The sequence below is a fragment of the Myodes glareolus genome, chromosome 5 (genome assembly GCF_982192425.1).
Source record: "Myodes glareolus chromosome 5, mMyoGla1.1, whole genome shotgun sequence".
Classification (NCBI taxonomy): domain Eukaryota; kingdom Metazoa; phylum Chordata; class Mammalia; order Rodentia; family Cricetidae; genus Myodes; species Myodes glareolus.
In genome coordinates, this window is record NC_142030.1 from 12,944,906 (window position 1) to 12,958,020 (window position 13,115).

At 41.3% G+C, this 13,115-nt stretch overlaps 1 protein-coding gene across 1 annotated transcript in view; it reads left to right on the forward strand.

Annotated features, from left to right (window-relative positions):
• Fbxo28 (F-box protein 28) overlaps positions 1 to 13,115 on the forward strand; it is a 32,219-nt gene that overhangs the window by 14,418 nt on the left and 4,686 nt on the right. Inside the window, exons 3-4 of the mRNA XM_048439547.3 lie at positions 2,048 to 2,186; positions 12,906 to 13,101. Coding sequence (XP_048295504.3) covers positions 2,048 to 2,186; positions 12,906 to 13,101 — 335 coding nt within the window. The remainder of the gene's footprint in view (positions 1 to 2,047; positions 2,187 to 12,905; positions 13,102 to 13,115) is intronic.

Genomic DNA, 13,115 nt, shown 5'->3' on the forward strand with positions numbered 1-13,115 from the left:
GTACTTATTTGATATCCAGTAAGGATGCAGGATGCCAAGAAAGTTCAGCTGGAGAAAGAATGATGTTTTTTAAAAATTGGATCAGGCGAGGTGATATGATACATGCTTTCAATCTCAGCATTTGGGAGGCAGAGGCTGAAGGATCTCTGAATTCAAGGCCAGCCTGGACTACATAGCAAGCTCTGGGATAGCAGGACTACATAGAGAGACCCTGTCTCAAAATAATAATAATATAAATTGGGACTTAGGGGTCAGCAAGGTTACTCACAAGTAAGGGCGCTAATAACCTGGTTCTATCCCCAGAACTTACATGATGTAAAGAGAACTGACTTCCACAGGTTGTTCTGCCATACACACACACACACACACACACACACACACACACACACACACACACAAGTTTAAGAAATTGGGACTAAAGCAAAAACTTGTGCATATAAAGCTGGCCACTACCGCACTCTATAGCAAAGGACTCTAGGTAACTACACTTGCTCTTGAACCCCTAGAGCACATAATGTTACAAGCAAGAGTGGCTTCACCAGCTTGTTAGTATAGTACATGCCTCTAATTTCAGAACTCAAGAAACTGAGGCAGGAGAGTCACAAGCTGGAGGCCTGCCTTATCTACAAAGCAAGTTTGAAGGCAGCTTAAGCTATGTGATGAGACCTGTCTCAAGACAAGCTGAGGCCTAGAGAGATAGCTCAGCAGTCCAGAACATTTGTGCCCTTACAGAGAACCAGACTCAGTTCCCAGCACCCACATGATATACATAAATACATGCAGCCAAATATCCATACACATAAGATTAAATCCTTTTGTAAAAGACAAAGTGAACCAAATTAAGTTAAACAGACACATTACAATAAAGTAGCTTGCCCCAAATATTCAAGAGAAATTAAAATGTGTGTCCATACAAATCTTGAAGACTATAGCTCGGTGGAGCACTTGACTACCTTGTATAAGGTCCTGTCTTAGGGTTTCTATTGCTGTTGACTTCTATTGAAGAGACACCATGACCACAGCAATTCTTATAAAGGAAAAGATTTCATTGGGGTGGCTTACAGTTTCAAAGTTCAATCCATTATCATCATTCCAGGACATAGTAGCATGCAGGTAGACATGGTGCTGGAGAAGTAGCTGAGAGTCCTACATCTTGCAGGCAACAGGAAGTGGTCTGTCTCACTGGGAGTACCTTGAGTTCTGAGGAAACCTCAAAGCACACCACCTAATAGCACCACTTCCTTTGAAGGCCATTTTCTTTCAAACCACCACACGTGGTTCCCAGCACAACAAAAATACATACTTGTATACAGATGTCCTTAGGATCTTTATTCATAATTGAAATGTAGAAACAACCCAGATGTGTAAAGGGATGATATCTAAGTATAAGGGGGTGTTATTCAGCAATTAAAAGGTCAGTGTTAGAGCATCAGTGAACTGTGAGTATAGAAATGGGAAAAGCCATGCACAAAGGGCTACCCATCACAGTCCTGTTTATTCCAGTGTTCAGACTAAGGAGATCATAGAAACAGAAGGTAGATGAGTTAGCAGATGGCTGCAAGTTTTCTTTTCATGGTGATGGTGTGCCAAATTTAGATAATGGTAATGGTGATGCCACTTTAAATACACAGAATCTACTCTGATTAACTACATACGAAATAGGTTGTCGCGTTGATACAGTGTGTGCCCAACTGCCTTCTAAATAAAGAAATACTGAATTTTGTGTGTGAGTTACTTCTGAGTAAAACTATTAGAAAAGATTGGAATAGGGAGGTTTGGGGATCAAGCTCAGGACCTCACAAGTACTGGGCAAGTGGTCTACCTCTGTGCTACACTGCCAGCTGTTACTGTATCTTCAAGCAAAGTGATTGTTTTTTAAGAAATAGGTATTTTGTTAGCAGTCGTTCTTGTTAAAGATATATGAGCATTACAGTTATGATCCAGTTGCAAATGTCTAAATGAACATGTTCGTCTGTTTGATTAAGATATTTTGTTTGGCTAACATTGTATTCTACACTACTGCTTTAATGACTTATTGTTATTTCAGGAGAGAGTCAGAAAGAAGAAACCATTCCTTAGCTCGTCATGCAGATATCCTTGCTGCCGTGGAAACAAGGCTGTCACTGTTAAATATGACTTTCATGAAGTATGTGGACTCCAACCTCTGTTGCTTCATACCAGGAAAGGTAACCAGTGCCGCATACCCAGAAAGCTGGGCTGCCCTGTGTAAACTAAGTCTTACAAATGTTAAAACACTTTTTTGTGGTGTCAGAAATATTACTTCTCTGAATGAGTTTTTATTAGTGGCTATACTTAGCTTTTCTGTACAATTATAAATATGCATCATTCGTGTGATGTTGACATTTAAAAGTCTAATTGTAAAATGCACACTAGAAATGAGAGGCTTGGTGGGGGTTCATAGTTAAGAAAACATTTTGACCTTTATGGTCAAAATACCAGAAATGCCACAATGAACAAAATACAGATTGTGCTGCCTTCAAGATTGTTAGAGTTTGGGGAAAAGTAGGATGGAGGGTTTGCTGGGTTTGGTTTTGTCTGAGAAATGTTTGGTAATGATGAGCGTGTATTTAACCAGAGTAGTAATTTGTTGTGTGGGAATATACCAGGGTTAAGGAGTCCTCCTTACCACACTAAGTATGGGACTTAGACAGTTATTAAGAATTAAATTCCCTTTCCCCACCGCACTGCATGAACTGACACTTGTGGAAGCGTCCTACTTGTTGAGTAAAGTGTCAATTCAAGTGAGATATAGAAGCACTGGAAATGGATTTAAAGATCATTTTGCATCTTGATGGACCTTGGCAAAGTGTCCTTTCAGTTGTGGGAATTTCTTAATACCTAGTGAAATTATTTCCAGAAACAATTTATAGTGTCTATAGTGTATGCAGATACTGTTCCCATTCTCAGTGTGCAATAACACCTGGTTTGATGGCTTATACTTTGCTTTCGAATCTTCCTTGTTGTATCTTATTTCTCCATATGACCTACAAATGCTTATATAAGATACTGTAAGAGCATGACTAACTAAAAACTGGGTTCAGATTATTTTTATTTATTTTTATTGTATGTGGATTGGTGTTTTCCTGCATATATGTCTCTGTGAGAGTGTCAGATCCCCTGGAGCTGGAGTTACAGGTAGTTGTGAGCTGTCATGTGTGTGTTCAGAGTTGACCCTGGGTCCTCTGGGAGAGCAGCCAGTGCTCTTAACCCCTGACTCAGCTCTCCAGCCTCAGCTTCAGATTTTATCTGTGAACAGCCCTTAACTCTGTGTGCTGCTGAAAAGTCCTTTGAGCCTACATGACTTGCCCTCTCCAATAGACAATTTTCACTTTGCATCTCAATTTTAATGATAGGAGCAATAGAGACATAGCTTCCAGTTTCCTACAGTCAGAGAAAGTACAGCCAGTTGTTCTAACAGAGAGGTTTGTGACTGGATTGGGGGCCTGCAGAGATGAGTGCTTTTTGTCTGACCTTTACAGACATTGTAGCCATTCTTGTTTGAGTTCATGTGCCAGAAGCATAGATTTGTACTGCCTGAGTAACTGCCCTGAAGACCAGTTGAGTTCTACTCTTCGGAAACCACTTGTTAGCTTTTCAGTTTAAATTCTTGTATCAAACCAGTGGGCAACAGTGGCCACATCTTCAGGTTTCCAGGTGCTGTGGTTCTCAGCATTGCTAGGCAGCTCCTACATTGGGCCTTCATTTGCCCACAGTAGAGCTCATCCGAGGGGAATTTTGTGTGACATTCACCTGGGAAGATACAGTCCTCCTCTCCCTTTCTTGTTACCACACTGGGCATTCATGAAGCGCATGCTCATTGTCAGAGCACCTTTCCTATGCGCTCCCGCACCTGTGCTCCTCACAGCGAATCTGGTTGCAGCAGAGCTGACTCCAGCATGGTGTCTCACACACCTACTGCATCCTTACAGCCATCCTCACTGTGTATCCATTGCCACAGGGTTTTTTCTCCAGCAAACGAGTACTTGACTGAAAACAACCAAAAATTTTAATATTTATTTTTATTTAAATCAGTGGTTTTTCATACTTGGATTTTGATTGTTTCTTAAAGTTACCTTCTTTAATAGCTTATGTTGTGGTGATATTTTGTTTGTAATTAACAAATGAAGCTTGCCTGAAGATCAGCGTGCAGAGATAAGCCACTAATCAGCCATAGAGTCCAGGCAGTGGTTTCACACACCTTTAATCCCTGCACTCAGGAGACGAAGGCAAACAAACCTCTGTGAGTTCAAAGCCACCCTGGGCTTCATGAGATTGATTCTGTCTAAAAGAGAAACAAGAGCTCACACAAAGGTGATCCCAACACTTGGGATCACATTCCTTTAACCCCAGCACTAGGGAGGTGGAGACAGGATTGATATGGCTGGGCAGAGAAAGGAATATAAGGCAGGGAGTGGAGGAGCTCAGAGGCAGTCTGAGGTTTCTTAAAGAGATCCGGTCAGGATTCCTGAGACAGAATCGTCCCTTTGGTCTGAACATTGGTAGAGACAGGAACTCTCTAGGTTGGCTGCTCTGCTTCTCTGATCCTTCAGCTTTCACCCCTGATAGCTGACTTGAGTTTTTATTATTAAGACCAATTAGAATTTGTGCTATATTATGTTTTGCCTGAAACAACAGCATTATACTCAATAATTGTTATTTTTTAAAAATATGTTGCTGTAGCTAGAGGCACAGCTCAGTAGTTAAAAGCAATGAATGCCCTTCCAGAGGTCCTGAGTTCAATTCCCAGCAACCATGTGGTGGCTCACAAACATCTATAGTGTGATTTGATGCCCTCTTCTGGCATAAAGTCATACATGCAGATAGAGCATTTATACATTAAATAGATAAATCTTTAAAATATATATATACATATATATGTGGATATATATATATATTGCTGTTACTTTATGTTTCTTAATTAAAATAGCTAATTTAAGCCAGGTGGTGGTAACACATACCTTTATCCCAGCACTCAGGAGGCAGAGGCAGGTGGACCTCTGAGCTAGTGGCCAGCCTAGTCTACCAAACAACTTCTAGGACAGCCAAGGCTATACAGAGAAATCCTGAAACCCTGTCTCAAGTGCCCCCCCAAAAGGTTAATTTAACAAGGATATTCCCCTAATGAGACCCCTTCCACTAGACCTCACCTCTTAACAGACTTGTACGTGACACCTAACCAAAAACCAAGGCTTTCATATGTGAGCCTCCTGAGGCCACTCTAGACACATTAATAGCTAATTTTCCTATTAATTGTAAACTTGATTTAGTATATGGTTTTGTGTCCCCAAGATTACATTCATTTATATTATTATACTATATCCCTTTCACTGAAATTGGGGTGTATAGTCAGTAATTTATTAAGTTGCTTAAGTAAGAGAGAAAAACAAAAGTGTGATTTAAATTAGGTTGCCAGACATCACAATATTGAGATTTTGCCTTCTAGAGGAAGGATCAGCTTGTGTTTTTCAGTGAAAACTAGAGAGTCATCATTTTGGCTCTGTTTTCTGGTTCCAGGTCTGAGTGACAACTGGACAGCGTGGAGTACAGAACTAGATATGTTCATACACAGACCCAACGGGCTGTAGCTGGCCGCCCTCCCCACCCCTCTCATAGTGTACTCCTCTCTCAGACCTAAGGCTGCCCTCTTCTGGGTGAATGGGGGGCAGCTGGTCTTCTGACGATTCAGCAAGGAAGAGTGGCATGGGTAGGCGCAGCTCCTAGCAATTACTTGGAGTCCTGATAACCGCTGTGTTCTGTTGGAACTCAGTGGCCCTCAGAGAGAGGGTTTTCAAAGTAAGAATGGTTGTGCAGGGCCAAGAAACTGACCAAATGTCTAAACAGACCTAAAATGTACACACTGGGTGTGATTGGTTTCTTATTCATATTCTAGGAGGATTATAGGGGCCCAATAGTGTTGTCCAGGTCCAGCAATTGTAGCCAATTTTCTCTTTAATGTGTACTCTTTGTTGAATCATTTGAAAATATGTTAAAGATATTAGTAATCCTTGGTTTCTAGATATGTTCTATGTTTCCTAAGAACTAGAGCAGTCTTTCTTCCATAACCACAATGCAGGTAGAAAACCAAGAAATTAAGCGTTAATAAAATACTTTTATTTATCCTTGACAGTTTATATTCAGATATTATGTAACAGTAATACTTTCCTTGTGGTTTTCTGTTCTCTCTCTCTCTTTTTCTCTCTCTCTTTCTCCCTCTCCCTCTCCCCCTCCCTCCCTGTCTCTCCTTCGTTGTTTCTAAGGTCCTGGAACTTGCAATGTACAACAAGTCAGCCTTGAAGCCTTGAACAGAGATCTGCCTGCCTCTGCCTCCTGAGCACTTGGATTAAAGATGTGCACAACCATACCCAAATAATTAATATTAAGTAATTAAAATAATTGGGTATAATTTGTTCTTTCTTTTTCTTCTGTCCTCCCTCCCTCTCCCTCTCTCTCTTTCTTTCCTTCCTTTCTTCCTTCCTTCCTTCTTTCTTTTCTTCTTTCTTTCTTGGGACAGGGTCTTACTCTGTAGTCCTGGCTGGCCTTGTACTCACAGAAATGTGCTTGTCTCTGCCTCCGAAATGCTGGAACTAAAGGTGTGGACCACCACGCCGGGCAGTCTTCAGTTTCTTGATTATCACAGGTCAGTGATGATGAAGGGTGACAATGCAGGTTTATCTGGTATCTGAAATGCCGTGATTTCTTTTTAACTAGATTTCTTATGAAATGCTCTTAAACATAAGGTTACTTGGGATTATTTTTTTATTTTACTGTAACTAGTCCAAATTAAAGATGTAAGCCTTTAAATGAAGAAACGGTCTTTTAAAAAACAAAGGTGTATGTGGGGTAAGTGCCTGCAGAGACCGGAAATGGAGTACAGGTGGCTGCACAGGTCCTCACTTAAGCACCCTTCTTGGATAACTAGGAAGTTCGGATTTGCTTTTTATGTGTTGTAGTCGTAAGTAGAAGCAAACAACAAAGGCTCACTAGACTGAAAGGTAACAGTGAAACAGGATAAACAATTGAGGAGCTCCTGAAAGGATTAAAAATATAAACTATTATTCTAAGTGAAATAAGAAAAGGGATTCAGACAAACACATGCCATACAAGGAATACTCAGAACCATTTTGATTACAGAAGGTATTTTTTAAAAATTAAAAGAGTGGGAAGAGTGAGGTCAATGTAAAGAAATCACAGGTAGAACAGAAGGATGGAGGTGGTAGAAGGATTCCAGTGGAAGCTCACCAGTAGACTTGAAAAGATAAACTCTTGTCCTTAAAAGCCTGAAGTTGTGGATGATCGGTGTCATTACTTTACAGTTTGAACGTGTGCTCCGTGCAGTGAAGTTTTTGTGTAGAAATATGATGATGGTTCACATGGGGACTATGCCAAACTTCTTAAATACAGAACTGTTCTTGAAGACGTAGTTTATTGCTTCAGGCCTTGCTAGGGTTTGGTATGTGGTATATTGATTCAAAGGCATACAGACAGCCTTTAGATAGCCCTTGAGGTCCACTGTCTTTCTTCTCCCTCCCAGAAGAAGTATTTGTTTTATTGTTGTTGGTTTTGAGATGTGAGTGCTGGGGTCACAGGTGTGCCCCACTAGACTTAGCCTGTTAAGGAGAAATGAGCAGATGTGCTCTGAGACGGTTTCTCTGTGTGGCCCTGGCTGTCCTAGAACTCACTCTGTAGACCAGGCCAGCCTCAACCTCAGAGATCCACCTGCCTCTGCCTCCTGCATGCTGGGATTAAAGGCTTAGGCTAATGCTCAGCTAATGATTGTTTTTAAAAACATACCCTAGAATAAATGCCTCAGATACAATATCACACATGTTAGTTAATTGCCTATCTTGTCACCTTTCCTTTTAGGCCATCCACCTGCCTCAGCTCCGTTCCTTTATTTTTCCTTGTTTTGTTGTACTCATTCATTCATATGTTCTTTTGAAATAGGATCTTACTAGGTAACCTAGGCTGGCCCTGAACTTGTGGTCTTCTTGCCTTAGCCTCCTGAGCACTGGGGTTGCAGACTTGGCCACCACTCCTGACTGTTGTTTTTATTCAACCTTCTGTCTTCTCTGCCTGTAGTGAGGGGCTGCGGGCAGGCCTGCTTTTTGCCTCACCCGGCTCCCGCACGGCTAGCTTAGTCCCAGAAATAACAACACACAAATTGTATTCATTTAAGCACTGCCTGGCCCATTATCTCTAGAGAGTTAGTTACTGACTAACTCTCATATCTTGATATTAACCCATTTCTAATAATCTGGGTAGCACCATGAAGTGGTGGCTTACCGGAAAAGATTCAGGATGTCTGACCTGGTGGCTGGCTCCATGACTTCTGCCTCATCGCCCTCTTCCCAGCATTCTGTTCTGTTTACTCCACCTACCTAATTTTCTGTCCTATCAAGGGGCCAAGGCAGTCTCTTTATTGACCAATGAAAATAACACAATAGACAGATAACCCTCCTCCATCATTTCCCCTTTTTCTGTTTAAACAAAAAAGAAAGGCTTTCATTTTAACATAGTAAAATTACATATAACAAAACAGTTAACAAGCAAGAATTACAGTCACAATATTTATAACTATACCTTTATCATAATAATGGAAAACTATAACTATGACTATCCATTCTTCAACTCCATCAAAGACTCCAGAATGATATAATATTACCTAAGTAAACAAGAAGTAAGCAACTTCCAAAACTCTAGAAATGACAGAGACATCTCGCTGCCTGGACAGTCACCCAAAGTTCCTCTGTATCATTGGGGCACCCATCTTCGGCCTTCAGACCCATAATATCCAGAGACATTTCCATGAAGCAGGAAATTTCAAAGGCAGTTCAGTCACTATCTGCTGTGTCCTGCAGAATGTCTCGCAGACTCTTTCATGAATCAGGAACCCCGAAAGATCATCTCACCTTTAGGCAAGTTCAGCAGTCCTCTCTCTGCGGGTTCTGTGTCCAGTTTATACAACAGTCCAGGCAAGAGCAGTTTCTTGCCCAAAATGGCTATCAAACTCCATAAGGAGCCTCTTCGATGCCCATCTTCCTCTTGAAGTAGATTGGTGCTGCCAGGAGCAGACGTGTCTCATTGTCATGAAAAGTCCTAAGTTATTAAAACATTAAATGCCATGTTCTGTAGTCTTTGAAAGATATGAAGAATGCATATCTGAAATATATCTATGCACATCTAGAAAATCAAACTAACATTACTACAAGCTTGACTATTATCAATGATTATCCATTAACAACCTATATTTTTAATTATACATTACATTTTTAAATGAACTACACAATCACAATACCTCAATCAAGATCAGAAATATATATACATATAACAAAATTGACCTTAAAATCCATACCAATGAAATTATTCATATCTATATCATATCCCCCTTTAAATGTAAAAGAACACTTATAAACAATATTTGGGAACATGGACGCAGTTTTTTCTCTCCAAACTGCTTCCTGCTGTATGGGGGCGCTGTTAATCAGGTCTTTCACAGTAAAACTTGCGTGCTAGGTTCATCTCAGTTGGCAGATGAATGAAATAAATTTTTGAGGGTGTTCACAGCAACCTTTCAGGAGGACGTGGTCTATCATACCATACTGGGATAGAAGCAATCCACAGGGTCTCATCCTCTGTGAAAACAAAAGAAGAATCTCTTTTCCAAAGTATCTTATCCTTACATCCAAATTTTGAAGTCAAGGTATTTTCAAAATATCTATCTTAGATTAGTTCAGCAGCATTTATAAACAAATATCTTCTAGCAGCTGTTGCTCCTTCCTCAGCATTCAGACAATTCAAAGAGAGCATAATAGCATACAGTAACAAGATTCTTGTGTATTTTCCATCTTTGTGCGACTTTATTTTAACCTCTATTTCTTTTATTTTTACTTTTACTTTTTGAGACAGGTTCTCTGTATATCTTTGTCCTGGAATAACTCTGTAGACCAGGCTGTCCTTGAACTCAGAGATCCCACTGTCTCAGCCTCCCCAGCACTGGGATTAAAGGTGTGTGCTACCACACCATGAACTCACAGAGATCTGTCTCTGCCTCCCAGGCATTCGGATTAAAGGCGTGTACTACCACACATTGAGGTCACAGAGGTCAATCTCTACCTCTGTCTCTTGAAGTCACAGAGGTCAATATGCCTCTGCTTCCCAGGCATTGGGATTAAAGGTGTGTACCACCACACCCTATATCTCCCTTTCTTTTTTGTTTTTAATGACTTTAACCTTTTAACCTGCATATATTTTTAACTCATAGTAAACCATTTAGAGGTTTTCTTCCTCTTTGAATCTCTTTTTACTGTATATCTCTCTTTTTCTGACCACATGAGTCTAAAACCGTGGCTTTGATGGCTAGATCCAGTCCATTCCTTAGCTTTCCAGACTCATGGTAGAGGTACCACTGGAGCCTTTTACTGCCACAACTCTATGGTATTTCAAGGTCCGTGCCAGCAAGCAAGCTGGAGCATTCTGCTCACAGACCACACTCAGTCAGACTGCCTGCCTGAAAGAGTCAGAGATTGCCCTGGCAGGACAGCCCAGAAAGCCAACATTTTAAAACAGCACAGCTTTTTTCCTGCTATGGCTGAAAACCGAAAAGCATGCGTTCAGCTTTTGATCAACACCGTAAGTGTTTTGTGACAGGACCTCTTAATGAGTTGCAGGGTTTTGCCGCTAAAGCTGAGTCAGGAAGCCTCTCTTAGACGAGAGCGCTTGCTTGCCTCTAGCAAGCAGAGTAGACCTGAGAAATTGCTTCTACCATACCAAGAAAACATGCTTTACTCTATTCTTTCCCAAGCTTTCTCAAGCTTTCTGTGGATTCAGTTACCCACGTTGGGCGCCATTTATAGTAAGGAGTTGCGGGCAGGCCTGCTTTTCATCCTGCCCAGCTCCCGCACGGCTAGCTTAGTCCCAGAAATAACAACACACAAATTGTATTCATTTAAGCACTGCCTGGCCCATTATCTCTAGAGAGTTAGTTACTGACTAACTCTCATATCTTGATATTAACCCATTTCTAATAATCTGGGTAGCACCACGAAGTGGTGGCTTACCGGAAAAGATTCAGGATGTCTGACCTGGTGGCTGACTCCATGGCTTCTGCCTCATCGCCCTCTTCCCAGCATTCTGTTCTGTTTACTCCGCCTACCTAATTTTCTGTCCTATCAAGGGGCCAAGGCAGTCTCTTTATTGACCAATGAAAATAACACAATAGACAGATAACCCTCCTCCATCATCTGCCTTCCCATATTTGCTGAAAGTTTACCTGTTGCTATTTCCAAAGCCTCATTCGACTGCCCAGTTCTCTGAGTCTCACCTCCTTGCCGTCTGTGTCTCACTTAGTGCTTAATTTGTACATGGAACTCACTGTAGTCTGTCTGTAGGCTTGCTATTTCATTTTACTATATACTGAATTTCTAGCATGGTAGTTGAATAAGTTATTGAAAAAAGTTAATTTTCTCTCTTTTTTTTGGATTTTTGAGACAGGGTTTCTCTGTAGTTTTTGGTGCCTGTCCTGGAACTAGCTCTTGTAGACAAGGCTGGCCTCGAACTCACAGAGATCCACCTGCCTCAGCCTCCCGAGTGCTGGAATTAAAGGCATGCACCATCACCACCCTGCTAAAAAGTTAATTTTCTTCTACCATGAGTTCTGTGTGGAATAGTAATGGCAGAAAAATATAGCACTAGCCATTGGTTCTTTGGTTGTGCCTTTGACTACTTGATTCATTCGTAGTCAGTCCTTGCCCACAGAACTGGCCACTACTTCAGTGAAGTCATCTTATGTTTATACAAAGGACCATTCCTCCTAACAGTTTAATTTTGCCGATACTTACTGTACAAGTCATTCTAGACTGATCAGGAATCAGCACCTTGATCTTGAATCAAGAAAACATTAAGGGCTAGGCTTTGTCCAGGTACTACTAGGCTAGATTCTGTGTGTGTTTATTCTGATTCAAAAAGACAAGGCAGATTACAAGACTGACCTAGAGTTGGAATGAATGCAGCGAGAGGAAAATGATATTCAGGGAGGTTTGAGACTATGATGGCATAATGGTTTGGCTAATAGCCCCCAGTTCTTGTGAGATAGAGTCCATTGCAACAGACATTATTTGAACTGTGGTCTTCAAAGATGTGAATCGCTGTTTTCAGGTCTGTGTTGAAGCTACAGTGTGTGAACAATACCCTGGCAGGGCGTAAAGCTCAGAGCATGCTTGACTAAGGATGTTCAGTTACTATTTAAGTAGGAGAGGAGAGGGTTAGAAACCAGTGTGGTAAGCACTTGTTTCTTTTTCATTGACGTTATGCCTTCAGTTTCCCCATTGCAATTAAAATAGAAAAGGACATTCTGCTGCCCTTTGGTAATGATGAGAAAGTGTGGCCACACTGTGTCAACTCTTAGAAAAACAAAGTTTTAAGGGGTAGAGCATATGGTGGCAGTGCACAAGAGAAAGAGGAGTCAGACTGAGTTCTTGGGGCTTGGGAACAGAATCAGGTTTGAGTATAGACTTGGGTCACCGTTCCCTGCCACTACTCCATGCAGAATGTAATGTCTGCATTCAATCCTAATTTCTTTAGCAGTGCATGTGGCTCTTGTTGTATGGTGTATACTCATGTGTCTCCCTGGTTGTTCCGATTTCCCTTAGGACGGGGGTGTAGTCTGTTCTGACTCTAGCTTTAACACAATGCCCTGATGCAGTAAGGATGCTTGCTAAGTCTAGGCATAAAGTGCTGTGTAGGTGCAGAGCCTGTGCTGTGAATGCTCGTGCTGAGCTCCTGAGTTAAATGCTCTGAGTCTTCACAGCAGCTGTCACCCCCTCTCTACTATTTAGCTGATCTCTTTTTTACAACTTTATAAAGTGCTAACAAGATTCATTCTGTAGGTGATTGATGAGATTTACCGTGTACTGAGATACGTCAATTCTACCAGAGCCCCTCAGCGAGCCCATGAAGTGCTACAGGAGTTACGGGATATCTCCTCCATGGCCATGGAGTACTTTGATGAGAAGATTGTTCCAATTCTGAAGAGGAAATTACCAGGATCAGATGTGTCTGGAAGACTCATGGGCTCCCCTCCAGGTATCTTTTTGGTT